General features: G+C 36.5%; 1 protein-coding gene across 1 annotated transcript; it reads right to left on the bottom strand.

Moving 5' to 3' along the window:
* Nucleotides 1-8,793: 8,793 nt before the first annotated feature.
* LOC145270921 (uncharacterized) lies at nt 8,794-13,625 on the bottom strand. The gene is made up of 4 exons (XM_080126469.1): nt 13,565-13,625; nt 12,120-12,478; nt 11,741-11,825; nt 8,794-8,937 (listed from the first exon to the last, which is right to left on the bottom strand). The coding sequence occupies exons 1-4, from the start codon at nt 13,598-13,600 to the stop codon at nt 8,836-8,838; spliced, it is 582 nt and encodes a 193-aa protein (XP_079982595.1). The 5' UTR covers nt 13,601-13,625; the 3' UTR covers nt 8,794-8,835.
* Between the last annotated feature and the right edge of the window lie 897 nt (nt 13,626-14,522).

Raw genomic sequence — 14,522 nt, 5'->3', positions numbered from 1 at the left:
CACCTAACAAATTTAAAAAAAAGACGTTAATTTAGATTTAAATTTTAATATTTTTTCCCCAGAACAGCACGGTTTATAAACTGCACAATTGTCACGGTAATTCTATAGTCTATCGACCACCCTTAAATAATATTATATGTATGCTTTCACCTAACAAATTTAAAAAAAAGACGTTAATTTAGATTTAAATTTTAATATTTTTTCCCTAGAACAGCACGGTTTATAAACTGCACAATTGTCACGGTAATTCTATAGTCTATCGACCACCCTTAAATAATATTATATGTATGCTTTCACCTAACAAATTTAAACAAAAGACGTTAATTGAGATTTAAATTAAAAATATTTTTTCCAGCAAAAGCACGGTTTATAAACTGCACAATTGTCACGGTAATTCTATAGTTTATCGACCACCCTTAAATAATATTATATGTATGCTTTCACCTAACAAATTAAAAAAAAAGACGTTAATTTAGATTTAAATTTTAATATTTTTTCCCCAGAACAGCACGGTTTATAAACTGCACAATTGTCACGGTAATTCTATAGTTTATCGACCACCCTTAAATAATATTATATGTATGCTTTCACCTAACAAATTTTAAAAAAAGACGTTAATTTAGATTTAAATTTTAATATTTTTTCCCCAGAACAGCACGGTTTATAAACTGCACAATTGTCACGGTAATTCTATAGTTTATTGACCACCCTTAAATAATATTATATGTATGCTTTCACCTAACAAATTTAAAAAAAAAAGACGTTAATTGAGATTTAAATTAAAAATATTTTTCCAGCAAAAGCACGGTTTATAAACTGCACAATTGTCACGGTAATTCTATAGTTTATCGACCACCCTTAAATAATATTATATACATGTTTTCATCTAACAAATTAAAAAAAAAAAGACGTTAATTTAGATTTAAATTTAAAATATTTTTTCCAAGAACAGCACGGTATATAAACTGCACAATTGTCACGGTAATTCTATAGTTTAATGACCGGCCTTAATAATATTATATATATACTTTCACCTAACAAATTAAAAAAAAAGACGTTAATTTAGATTTAAATTTAAAATATTTTTTCCAAGAACAGCACGGTTTATAAACTGCACAATTCTCACGGTAATTCTACAGTTTATCGACCGGCCTTAATAATATTATATATATACTTTCATCTAACAAATTAAATTAAAAGACGTTAATTTAGATTTAAATTAAAAATATTTTATCCAAGAAAAGTATGGTCTATAAACTGCACAATTGTCACGGTAATTTTTATTGGCTGGGTTTCTAACAGTATTTTGTATAATAAAATATAAAATTAAATATAAAAAGACGTTAAACGTGAAAATCGTGTAAACTACACAAGTGTCGAAATTTGAAAAGAAATTCGACTTGTTTATGAACTGTGCGCATAGTAACAACGTTCATTTGAACACTCGTGCAGTTTACACACCTTAAATAAATGCGTCGTCTACTTTGAAATGAGGAAAATATAAATACCTTAAATTTGTTTGACATCAGAGAAATAGGCAAAAATAAAGCAGCGGCAGGGCGGCGGTTATCTTTTCAGACGACGGGGGTGGTAAGTGGCGGCCAGTCGTGCTACTTCGGTGATATGTATCAGGCTTTTAACTGGAGAGCGATTTATCAACCTGGCAGCGCGGCGTTTTCGCCTCCTGTGTTCTTCTTCTTTTTTTTTGTAGGTCGGGTGGAAGAATGTCCGTGCGTTCACTGACACAGCTGGGCGAATCTCTTTTCTTCTGTTCTTCTTCTTTCTGGTCCCCTCGTTTTATAGTCGTAAACCGGCTCCCAGCGGCTGTCATATTTCAGGCCTTTATTTTCGGCGGGGAGCTCTGCCATTGGTTCATAATTCTTTTTATGGTTTCTTATTTTTCTTTTTCCAAACGGAAGCGATGCGTGGAGCCATGTGCAAACGAAGATTTTTTTATTTTGTCTCTACGCTGGAGATGTTAGCATCCGGTTGGCATGTTCCCACAAGTTTGAAGAGTGAATGTAGACGTGTGTGCGTCTGTATATGTGTGTGTTAATGCAAGTGTGTGTGTATGTGGGTGTGTGCGTCGTTGGTGGACGAGAGCTGTCTCTTTCGGTCTCTCCCCCCCCTTTTCCCTCTCTGTCTGTCTATATATAAGGACACGGAGAAGCGAGAGAGAGAGAGAGAGAGAGAGAGAGAGAGAGAGAGAGAGAGAGAGAGAGAGAGAGATAGGCAGGTGGGGGGGAGTGGGCGAAGGGAAGGGGAATTGGCAAACGAAGTTGAAATGAAATCCATTTCGTTAACTTTCAAATTCGCTTGACACTAATGCCACCCACCCCTCCCCAGCTCATGACAGTTTTTAACGGAAAGTTGATTTGTGTTGGTGTGTATTTGTGTGTACGTGTGTGTCTGTGTATGTGTATGTTTATGCGAGTGTGTGTGTTTATGAAAGTGTGTGTGTATGTGTGTGTTTATGCATTTATATTTAAAAATACAAACAATAATATCTCGAAAACTATTTGTCTTTCTCTGCTAATTTTCCTTGCGATATTCGTTTTCAGCATACCTAAACAAACAGAGGCTTGGCCCCTTTCATATGCCGCCTGTTCAAACATGGTCGCCAGTGATTTACATTTCAAAATACACGCATTAATAAAACTAGCTCGAAAACTAGTAGTCTTTCTGTCTGTGCTAATTTTCCTTGCGATATTCGTATTCAGCATACCTGAACAAACTGAGGGTTGGCCCCTTTCATATGCCGCCTGTTCAAACATGCTCGCCAGGGATTTACATTTCAAAATACACGCATTAATAAAACTAGCTCCAAAACTAGTAGTCTGTCTGTCTGTCTCTGCCAATTTTCCTTGCGATATTCGTTTTCAGCATACCTGAACAAACTGAGGGTTGGCCTCTTTCATATGCCGCCTGTTCAAACATGGTCGCCAGTGATTTATATTTAAAAATACACGTAATAATAAAACTAGCTCAAAAACTAGTAGTCTGTCTTTCTCTGTCAATTTTCTTTGCGATATTCGTTTTCAGCATACCTGAACAAACTGAGGGTTGGCCCCTTTCATATGCCGCCTGTTCAAACATGGTCGCCAGTGATTTACATTTCACAATACACGCATTAATAAAACTAGCTCCAAAACTATTTTTCTCTGCTAATTTACCTTGCGATATTCGTTTTCAGCATACCTGAACAAACTGAACAGTACGAGTTTTCCGGGTACGGTTTTTCCGGAGACGAGTTTTCCCGGGACAAGTTTTCCGGGCACTGGTATAAGTGCTATGGATTCATCAGAGCACATCTCATTAAAGTACTTGTAAACAGGGATGCAACACTGAGGCGATGGGACAGACTTTGGAGATTGGCCTATAGCACGCACGGGGCCTATTAGATTAGATACTCTTTTTGTTTTTGTTTTTGTGCTCAACGATAAAAACCGACTTCTTCATTTGTGTTTGCTTCTCATTTTAACTTTTGCTCTAATAAGAGTTTCGCTAATGTGAAAAAGAAAACATGTTCGAACGTTTGCTGACATTTATTGGATGTGTTGCTTTGCTACCAGTATTTTGCTTAATTTTCGAGTTTGGAGCGATTGTCGAGTGTCACAAGATGACTGTAAAATATCAGACACTTATTTATTGTTCTAACTTAAAACTGTGCGCTACTTTTGTTTGTGTTAAATAAACGTTTTAAAATAAGTTAAAACAACATTTTCTCATATATTTATTTGTTCACTACTTTTTCGTTTTGTTCTTATTGAATGCGAAATATTCGCTGTAGAATTTCCACGGGTCACGATTATTTCGTTTTATTAATCTTAAGTTTCATAGAATTAAAAGTTCAGACACAACTTTGTCGAGCCATTTTTTAAAACTTACGTTTGACCCCGGCACGTGCAGTGCAGAGAACACGACCCTTTCTCTCCTTCACCCACTTTCTCTTTTCTTTAGCTTGCTGACAAGCGAATGCTTATGTGTGCGTGCGTGTGTGTGTGTGTGTGTGTGTGTGTGTGTGTGTGTGTGTGTGCGTGTGTGTGTGCGTGCGTGTGTGTGCGTGCGTGCGTGCGACGTGCCAACGTCAAACGAAGTTTAAATTGAAATTCATTTCGTCGGTTTCAACAAAATTTAAAAAAATAAAAACTTTTTCCCGACCGGCCGGATTAGGGTTGTGAGGTGTGGTTAGAGTTCATGAAAATAAATGTTAGCAATAAAAACTTTTTAAAACTAAGTTAGAAAAATGAACACAATTTGCTTCCCCACCAAATTATCGTATTATTGGAGGCCCCGATTCTTCTTTTTTTTAGGCGATGTAATAAACCATATTTTTGAGTAGGTTTCCTCCTCTCTTTATTTTGGTTTGTATATTTTTTATGTTGCAAAAATGCTTCCGGGAGATTTTTTTAGGATTCTAAACGTTTACTTTTTTTTTACACTTTTTATTATCTTCGAAAAATGTACACAAATGTAAACAATCAGTTTACGAGTTGAAAGGCATCGTTAAAATATTTGTAGCGAGTTCTTTTCATTTTATATTTTTATTTCGTCCTCTTCAAGTCCAATGTAAACAAGTTCTTGATAAGCCGTTCCTCTTAAGGAATCCAATTTACAAAATTTATACTTCTAACGATTACTATGATATTGTCCCATTGACTACTGCACACTCTTTAAACCCTCGAGTGGTCTCTGGGCCTTGATAAGTAGTGATCCCTTTGTAAAACAAAAGATATTTCAATACTTTGATGTGCTAGTTTTCCTTTTCATTTCAAAATGCACGCATTAATAAAACTAGCTCCAACACTATTTGTCTCTGCTAATTTCCTTACGATATTCGTTTTCAGCATACCTGAACAAACTGAGGGTTGGCCCCCCTCATATGCCGCCTGTTCAAACATGGTCGCCAGTGATTTATATTTAAAAATACACGTAATAATAAAACTAGCTCAAAAACTATTTGTCTCTGCTAATTTTCCTTGCGATATTCGTTTTCAGCATACCTGAACAAACTGAGGGTTGGCCCCTTTCATACACCGCCTGGTTAAACTGTTCAAACAGGGTCGCCAGTGATTTACATTTCAAAATACACGCATTAATAAAACTAGCTCCAAAACTATTTGTCTCTGCTAATTTTCCTTGCGATATTCGTTTTCAGCATACATGAACAAACTGAGAGTTGGCCCCTTTCATACACCGCCTGCTCAAACATGGTCGCCAGTGATTTACATTTCCAAATACACGCATTAATATCTCGAAAACTATTCGTCTGTCTGTGCTAATTTTCCTTGCGATATTCGTTTTCAGCATAAGGGGCAAGTTTTCCGGGCACTGGTATAAGTGCTATGGGTTCATCAGAGCACATCCCATTAAAGTACTTGTAAACAGGGATGCAACACTGAGGCGATGGGACAGACGTTGGGGATTGACCTATAGCACGCACGGGGCCTATTAGATTAGATACTCTTTTTTTTGTTGTTTTTGTGCTCAACGATAAAAACCGACTTCTTCATTTGTGTTTGCTTCTCATTTTCGCTTTTTCTCTGATAAGTGTTTCGCTAATGTGAAAAAGAAAACATGTTCGAACGTTTGCTGACATGTATTGGATGTGTTCCTACCAGTATTTTGCTTAATTTTCGAGTTTGGAGCGATTATCGAGTCTCACAAGATGTGTGTAACATGTCAGACACTTCTTTATTGTTCTAACTTAAAACCGTGCGCTACTTTTGTCTGTGTTAAATAAACGTTTTAAAATAAGTTAAAACAACAAAAATGTGATCTAGGTAGGTAGAAGAGTAACTTATCTTGCCTTTGGTAACATTCATTTTCTTATATATTTATTTGTTCACTACTTTTTCGTTTTGTTCTCTTGAATGCGAAATATTCGCCGTGGAATTTACACGGGTCACGATTATTTCGTTTTATTAATCTTAAGTTTCATAGAATAAAAAGTTCAGACACAACTTTGTCGAGCGATTTATAATCGATTTCATTTAACTTCTGTTTGACCCCGGCACGTACGATCCTTTCTCTCCTTCCCCCACTCTCTCTCTCTTCTTTAGCTTGGTGACAAGTGATATGCTTATGTGTGCGTGCGTGTGTGTGTGTGTGTATGTGTGTACATGCGTGCGTATGTGTGTTGTCGTATTCACCAAAATTTAAAAAAATAAAAACTTTTTTCCCCGACCGGCCGGATTAGGGTTGTGAGGTGTGGTTAGAGTTCATGAAAATAAATGTTAGCAATAAAAACTTTTTAAAACCAAGTTAGAAAAAAGAAAACAATTTACTTCCCCACGGAGCCCCCGATTCTTCTTCTTTTTTTAGGCGATGTAATAAACCATATTTTTGAGCAGGGTTGCCTCCTCTCTTTATTTTGGTTTGTATATTTTTCATGTTGCAAAAATGCTCCCGGGAGATCTTTTTAGGATTCTAAAGGTTTGCTTTTTTTTTACACTTTTTATTATCTTCGAAAAATGTACACAAATGTAAACAAGCAGTTTACGAGTTGAAAGGCATCGTTAAAATGATATTTTTCGCGAGTTCTTTCAGCTGTATAGTTTTTATTCGTCGTCTTCAAGTCGAATGTAAACAAGTTCTTGATAAGCCGTTCATCTTAAGTAATCTGAATTACCAAATTTACACTTCTAACGATTACTATGATATTGTCCCATTGACTACTGTACACTCTTTAACCCCTCGAGTGGTCTCTGGGCCTTGATAGGCAGTGATTCCTTTGTAAAATAAAATAAAAACATTTCAATACTTTGATGGTGAATCTATAGTCAGACTATGCTAATTTTCCTTGCGATATTCGTTTTCAGCATACCTGAACAAACTTAGTGTTGGCCCCTTTCATATGCCGCCTGTTCAAACATGGTCGCCAGGGATTTACATTTCAAAATACACGCATTAGTATCTCGAAAACTATTTGTCTGTGCTAATTTTCCTTGTGATATTCGTTTTCAGCATACCCGAACGATTTTAAAATGGACAGTCCGAATGTTAACGAAGCACACACACACACACACACACACACACAAAGACAACGTAAACTCAGTGAAAGTGTCTACTGTCGATAAGCTAGTTGTAAATTAGATTACTGGCTCTTATGAGTTTTAGTCTAACCACCCTTTACAACTGTGATACAGTAGAACAGTCCGTCTCTGGACAATTAGCAGTGTATCGCATAACTCAATGACAGTGTCGAATGTTGACTAGCTAGTTGTAAGTTAGGTTACTGGCTCTGATGTGTTACACTCTAACCACCCTTAATAACTGTGATACAGCGGAACAGTCCGTTTTGGGACAAGTGGCGGTGATCGCATAACTCATTGAAAGTGCCGAATGTCTATTAGCTAGTTGAAACTTAGATTACTGGCTTTGATGAGTTTCAGTCTAACCACACTTAATAACTTTGATACAGCGGAACAGTCCGTCTGTTTCGCATAACTCATTGACAGTGTCGAGTGTCGATTAGCTAGTTGTAACTTCGTAGCCGAATGCCCCTTTAAGAAGAGACTTGAAGATAATAATTATTGTTGTCATTTGTATTGTTATTCTTATCGTCCAGCCATGCACGTGCAGAAATCCATTTCCAACTCAACTGTGTTAAAAAAACTTACTTCTCCTTCAACGAGACAAGAACGCCGACACTCGACTTCGCACCGATATGACGATTCATAGAAATTAAAGCTGTTGATTTTATGTATTGAATGTTACAACTTTGCCCCCACTCCTACACACACAGACACAGCGACGAACGAACCTGGCGACGCTTTCGATTGTAAATATAAGAGCGTTGTCGGCGGCGACAACCGGAAATGGCAAACCCTGTGTCAGTCAGATTTCACTTTGAACTGCGAAATAATTCGTTTTAACTAATGAGACCTGTGGAAATTCTAAGGTTAATCCTTCCGAGTTAAGACAACAAAGCGTAAAATTTGAAAAAAAAAAAAAAAATACAAAACAAATATATAATATGTAAATGTTACCAAAAGATACCAAAGATAAGTTACTCTTCTAAATATATATATATATATAATTAAATAATCTATATATCTTTAAAAATGAACTTATCTGTATGTCTGTCTGTGTGTCTGTAATGTTAACGAATTCCGCTCGTTTGAATACTCCAGAAATTTGTCTGTTAAGGGGTCAAAGTTATACCATTGAGAACTCTACCAAACTCCTCCGGCAATTTTGAGTCTAAACACTTGAAATTTTAGATATAGGTTCCTTGGACATGGAAGCCGTTATTTTATTTTATGTATTTATTTATTTATTTTTTTTTGCTCAATTTGCCAAGCCTCTACCTCAGGGCCACCAAACAATTGCCACGGAAATGGAAGAAATTAAGAACTAATTAACTACGAATTTGGGAGAGTACAATGACAATCTAGAGTGTTCGAACGAGTGGAAGTTGTGAACATTACATAGATGCTAGTTGATTACCTTATAACATGGCAATGTGTACGTTTTATTTCTTTTGCTCAGCATTCGGACAAATGAGTTGACAAAAAAAAAATTTTAAGAAAATAATTTTATTAACGGTAAATGCGCAAGAATTACGGGTGCAAAGAATTCTGCTTAAGTTTCTTTTAGCTGCTGTTTCTGCTCGTGTAAGGACTTCTTCAGGATGTTTATTGTTTTCAGTCAACCTGGACTTCTCTTTGCCACTGGAATCAAGTCGTGTTGACTCAGGAGAAGAGGGGTTAGTGATTGTGTAACCCGTGCTTCACTGTTTAGTGTGTGCCTATCATTCGGGTAAATGAGTCAACAAAATAAAACAAAAAATACATTTAGAAAATGATTTTATTAACAGGAAATGCGCAAGAATCACGGCTGCAAAGAATTCTGCGTCAGTTTCTCCACTCTGCCTTTTAGCTGCTGTTTCTGCTCGTGTAAGGACTTCTTCAGGATGGCAATGTCTTGCTCGGTCTGTAGGGAAGAGAAGATAAACAAAAAATTCAATCATTTTATTGTAGACTAGCATTTCAGCCCGGCGTTGCCCGGGTGTTTGGATGTGTTTGTTGAGCAAAAAAAAAAAAAGTGGTAGTAGGAAGACAGGTTTGAACACGTACCCCAAAGGAGGAAAAGAACAGGAAAAAAACCTGACGTCTTTGCTGTAACGCCCACCGCCAAACCAGAAGTGACATGTTTAAATTAAAGCTAGACAATCGAAAGGAAAGGATGACTTTTGAAAATATTGGCGAAAAAAAGCGACACCCCCCCCTGTAGAAAAGTGTCCAGTTGAAGATGAAGTTATTAACATCTTTAGCCATTTTTTTTATATTTGTCGTCTGAAAGGTTGAACTTCAAAACGATACTGATCTGTTAAAAATCCGTCACCTCTGTCGAAAGTTTTAGGCAGACATGCAAACATACATACATAAATTTATATATTGGTAACTAAAAATTTTTGATCCAAACCGATTAAAAAGCTTGCCCTATCTCTGAATACCCTTTATGTAAAATTTCAAATGTTTAGATCAAAACATTGTCTGAGTAATTTGGTAGAGATCGCAACGGTCAATTTTTAAAAAAACTTTGAACCCCATTATGACCCCTGAACATTTGTTTTGGGCTCAAATCAAGTTATTAAGTTAAATCCATGTCCAAGGAAACTATATCTAAAATTTCAATTGTTTAGACCCAAAATTGTCGGAGGAGTTTGGTAGAGTTCTCAAAGGTCAAATCGTTGAACTTTGACCCCTTAACAGCCAAATTTCTGTCCGAAAACGGATTACAAAGATTTTCCCAAATTTCAGTACCCTATATATCAAATTTCGCGTCTGTAGACTGAAAATTGACAGAGTTATTGCGTAGGGGAATGTTCACGTTTATAGATATATAGATATGAGCAAAAATATCTTGCCTTTGGTAACAGTTATTTATAGAATTGTTAGATGAAAGTCTAGAACAGTTCTAACAAATCAGTCCCTCCAAATGTTAAGAATGGCTTTCTAAATAAAGTTCTCCATCTTCGGTTCGTAAACTTCATAAGTAACCTATTAAGTTGTTAGGTGGAGACTTGCAATGTCTGTTCCAATGTCTGAGTCGCCTTGGCCATGTGCCAAAAATTGATACATCATCGTCCTAGTGACTCATGGCCGAGGCGACTAAGACGTTGGAACAGACATTGCAAGTCTCCAACGTGCTGAGTCCAATCCTGAGCGAAAGCAGTGGCAGTGACAACACAATGGCAGTGACAGGGATAGACGCAGCAGCAGCAGCAACAGCATTAAGCGGTAGCAGCAGGGACGGCCTGAATGGACCGAGAACATGGTACCCCCGTAACAATAAAGGGTTGGGTTCGAAATTCAAATAAAAGTTCGCGAGTTTGAGATACACCTGAAGAAGGCTGAAGGATAATACGGCCGAAGCGTAGTGAAAAAAACACCGAAGATGAGGAAATGAGTCCGAAAAACGAAATCCATAATATCTACACTCCTATAAATTCTTTTTTTTTTGTGTGTGTAATTATATTCGTATTGAAACGCTTTTCTTCTATTTATTTAAAAAGATAATACAACTTTGTTATATATGGCTCGTAGCTGGGTTCATTCAGATTCGTGTGAAAGAAAACATGGAAAGAAAGAAAGGGAGACCATGACAGAAAGAGACGAAGATATATATTTCTCTCACATGCAAGTCAGTCTGGTTTCCGATTTTGAATGGAGTAGACATGGTTGAGATTTCACTAAGATTCATAGAACTAAAGAAACATGTGGAACTACCAAGAAATAGAAGAATAAGCCACACAATGAGATATACACATAAGAGACAAAATTCTCCCCCTCCCCATTATTTTATTCTACTTGTGAGTCAAGGCCTGAAGACCACCCGAGGATAAGGGTTAATGTATGTAAGGTGTTAGTGCAGTAATAGTTAATGGTATAAATTGGATAGAATTTTTATTATTTATGGGGACGGCTCAACAAGAACTTGTTTACATTGGATTTGAAGGCCAGCAGATAGAGAGTGAGGAGGATTCATATATAGTGGTTGTAGCTAATCAAGTGTTTTTTTTTTGTTTTTAAAGTTTTGCAAGGGGGCCCGTAGCTGGGGTCATTCAGATTCGTGTGAAAGAAAACGTGGAAAGAAAGAAAGAAAGAAAGAGCATGAAAGAAAGAGAGGGGGATATCTTTTCTCTCGCATGCAAGTCAGTCTGGTTTCCGATTTTGAACAGAGCAGACACGGTTGAGATTTCACTAAGATGCATAGAAGTAAAGCAAGATGCGGAACTGTCAAGAAATAGAAGAATAAGCCAAGCGTTAATTAATTAAAGGAAGCCTTCGATTTGTTATCTTGTACAGCTGCAAGCGACAAAGAAAAAAATGGTGAACTTTATCGCATATATATGCATCGCAATTGCATTCACAAATACAAAGAGACACACAGGATGAGATATACACGCAAGAGGCAAAATCCCCCCCCCATTTTAGTCAAAGTCCGAAGTCCACTCAAAGATAAGGGTTAATGAATGTAAGATGTTAGTGCAGTAATGGTTAATGGTATTTGGGTAGAAGTTTGATTATTGATGTGGACGGCTCAACAAGAACTTGTCAATCATGAAGCTTCCCAAGACGAGGGCCATTGATTTAAATTGGGACGTGATGGGAGTCAGAGCGATTATGATGAAAATAGAGAAGGTTCTGTTGTTTTAAATTTACTGGGGAGGAACCATTTTAGACATGAATAGTAGTCTGAAGAATCCAAATGTTATGAAACGTTGCCTTACCTGTGAGAGTTCAGCATCAATAGACGCTATATCTGGATCTTTCGTTTCCCATGACTGCAACATATTCAGGTATTCTTTCAGTGATCTTAATTTGTAAAAATATATAACAATAAATGTTAGCTTCAATTTTAATATTTGCTGCTTCTGCACTATTAGGACGAGATTTTGTAGTCGATAAATGGAGTTTTCAGATAAAAAAAAAAATAATGGTTTTAATTGATTTTTTTTGTCAATTCTAATAAATTACAATGTTAGCTTCCAAATTATGCAGTCGAAATTACCTAAATATTACTGAATTATTAAAAAAAAAATTTAATCGCGTTAGCAAGTGAAGAAATTGCCGCCACCTTGTTTAAATTGAAACATGCAATGTACTTACGCTAATTTCTCTCGTTGGGTTTTGTAATTCAATAACAACTTGTTTGTCTCGAGCACTTCCAACCGCAGATTAGCATCAGTCGCCTCCTTTGAGACCCGGAAATCGCTCGGGGTCATCAGCAAAACATCCGAGTCTTTTTCCTGAACTGGACCAGGACCAGCATTCTTGGCTAATGGATTCCCAGACTGAAGTTTTGTATCGGGCTGAACGTCTACTAGCTGCGGCTCGGGAGAAAGAACCAGTCGGCTAGCAGGAGAGAGTCTTTCAGATGAATTCTCGGGAGGAGTCTGGTTCATTTTAATCAGCCTCTCTGGCCCTTCTTCAAATCTAGGTTTGACCAAAGGTTTTTCAATCGTAAACTGTAAATAAATGAAATTTTAAATTCAAATTCATGTCAAATCCTGGTGAAAATGAACAAACGGTGCAGTTTTAGGCTTTAATATATGTACATTTGAGTTCTGCAACCATACAAAAAAAAAAATACAGCAAAATGTCACTTTAAATGTAAGATCCCTTAGCACATTGAAAAATAGAGTGGAAGGGATGTCACTTGATGTATGATCCCTTAGCACAATGAAAAATAGGATAGGGGAAGTTACTTTGAATGTAAGATCTCTTAGCACAATAAAAAAGTAGAGGTATGTCACTTTATAGGTGAGATCCCTTAGCAAAATGAAAAAAAAAGTAGGGCATGTTACTTTAAAAGTAAGATCCCTTAGCACAATGATAAATAAGGTCGAATGTGGGATTTTTCTTTAAATGTGAGATCACTTTTCAAATTAAAATATTGGGTGGGGAGATGTCACTTTAAATGTAAGATCCCTTAGCACATTGAAAAATAGGTTTGGTGGGGAAGTCACATTACATATAAGATCCCTTAGCACAATGCAAAATAGGATAGGGAGAAATAACTTTAAATGGAAGATCCCTTACCACAATGAAAAAAAAGTAGAGTATTGTCACTTTAAAGTTAACGTCCCTTAGCACATTGAAAAATATGGTGGGGGATGTATGATCCCTTAGCATAAGGAAAACTAGAGTGAGAGGATATCTCTTTAAATATGAGATCCCTTAGCACAATTAAAAATAAGGTTGGGAGTGGGATTTTGTTATAAACACATTAAAAAATAGTAGGGGTCAGAGTGGACCTGGGAGCAAATAGCAATTAAAGGGTGGCTCCACACTCCCCAAAGCCTGCAAGCTGGGGCCTAACCACTGGATATAGTGTAAGGTCATATCCAGGACCACAGATATATATAGATAGGTACAGAGATTGAGAACGCACTAAAAATGTGGCTTCATTTCGGTACCTAACTTACCTGGGTGGGTTGCCTGTAGGCGGAGAAAAACCGTGTCACACAGACAGACAAACAGTATGAAAATTTATAATAAGATATAACAAAAATAAAAAAAGAAATAATACCATCAAAATAGACAATTCTCACCTGATTTTCAATGTCTTTGGTTATAGCTTTTTCCATCTTGATAGGAATTTCGGGACTGAAAAAAGAAAACCAAATTGCTAACTTAACGATACAAATCCGATACACACATATATATGTGTATATATATATATATATATATATATATATATATATATATATATATATATTTAAAATATAATTATTTATTATTTTTTTATAACTTTTTACAAACGAAGCACACATTCGCATAAACACACACACACAAATACTTAAACATGCACACATTCACTCTTCAAACTAAACAAGTTTAACTCAGCACACACACACACACACTCGCATAAACACACACATACTCGCATAAACACACCAATACACACAAACACAAAGTATTACTCTGTGTGTGCGTGCGTGCGTGCGCGCATGTAAACCAACCGGAAAAGCACGCCCACCTTCACTCTTCAAACCAAACAAGTTTAAATCAACCAATGAAAAGGCAGCTACGTAACACACACTCCATAAAAGGTAAAAAAGGTTGTAACGTCGATTGCGATCTGTTTGATTTTTCCCGGAAAAATGTTAACCGTTCCACATCGATGGTCAAATTTTTTTTTTTTTTTTTTGCTTACATGGAGGTCAGAAGCGACTCGGGGATAAGGGTTATTGTGTGTATTGTCTATCTTACTTCCTCTGTCCCCCTCTCTCTGTATGTCGCTCTGTCTCACGCACTCCGTCTCCTCCCTCCCTCCTCTCTCGACGTATTTTTAATCAAATTTCTATTTTCTAACGTCAATTTTAGATTTAAAAATTTGAAGGAAAACATGAATTACCTCCCTTTGTCCTTTCAAATTTCACTTCGTTTTTTGTTATTTTATTATGCAATAAATTGAAATATTGAATTTCAAGCGAAACCAATGATATCTACTGAATTTTCATGTCGCAGTACTGAACACATCCAAAAATTACGAAAAACGATTCTAGA

The sequence above is a fragment of the Euprymna scolopes genome, chromosome 46, assembly GCF_053919585.1.
Source record: "Euprymna scolopes isolate OS-2025 chromosome 46, ASM5391958v1, whole genome shotgun sequence".
In the NCBI taxonomy this organism is placed as follows: domain Eukaryota; kingdom Metazoa; phylum Mollusca; class Cephalopoda; order Sepiida; family Sepiolidae; genus Euprymna; species Euprymna scolopes.
The sequence above is the reverse complement of the archived record's forward strand: the minus strand, read 5'-3'. Positions and strand labels throughout refer to the sequence as shown.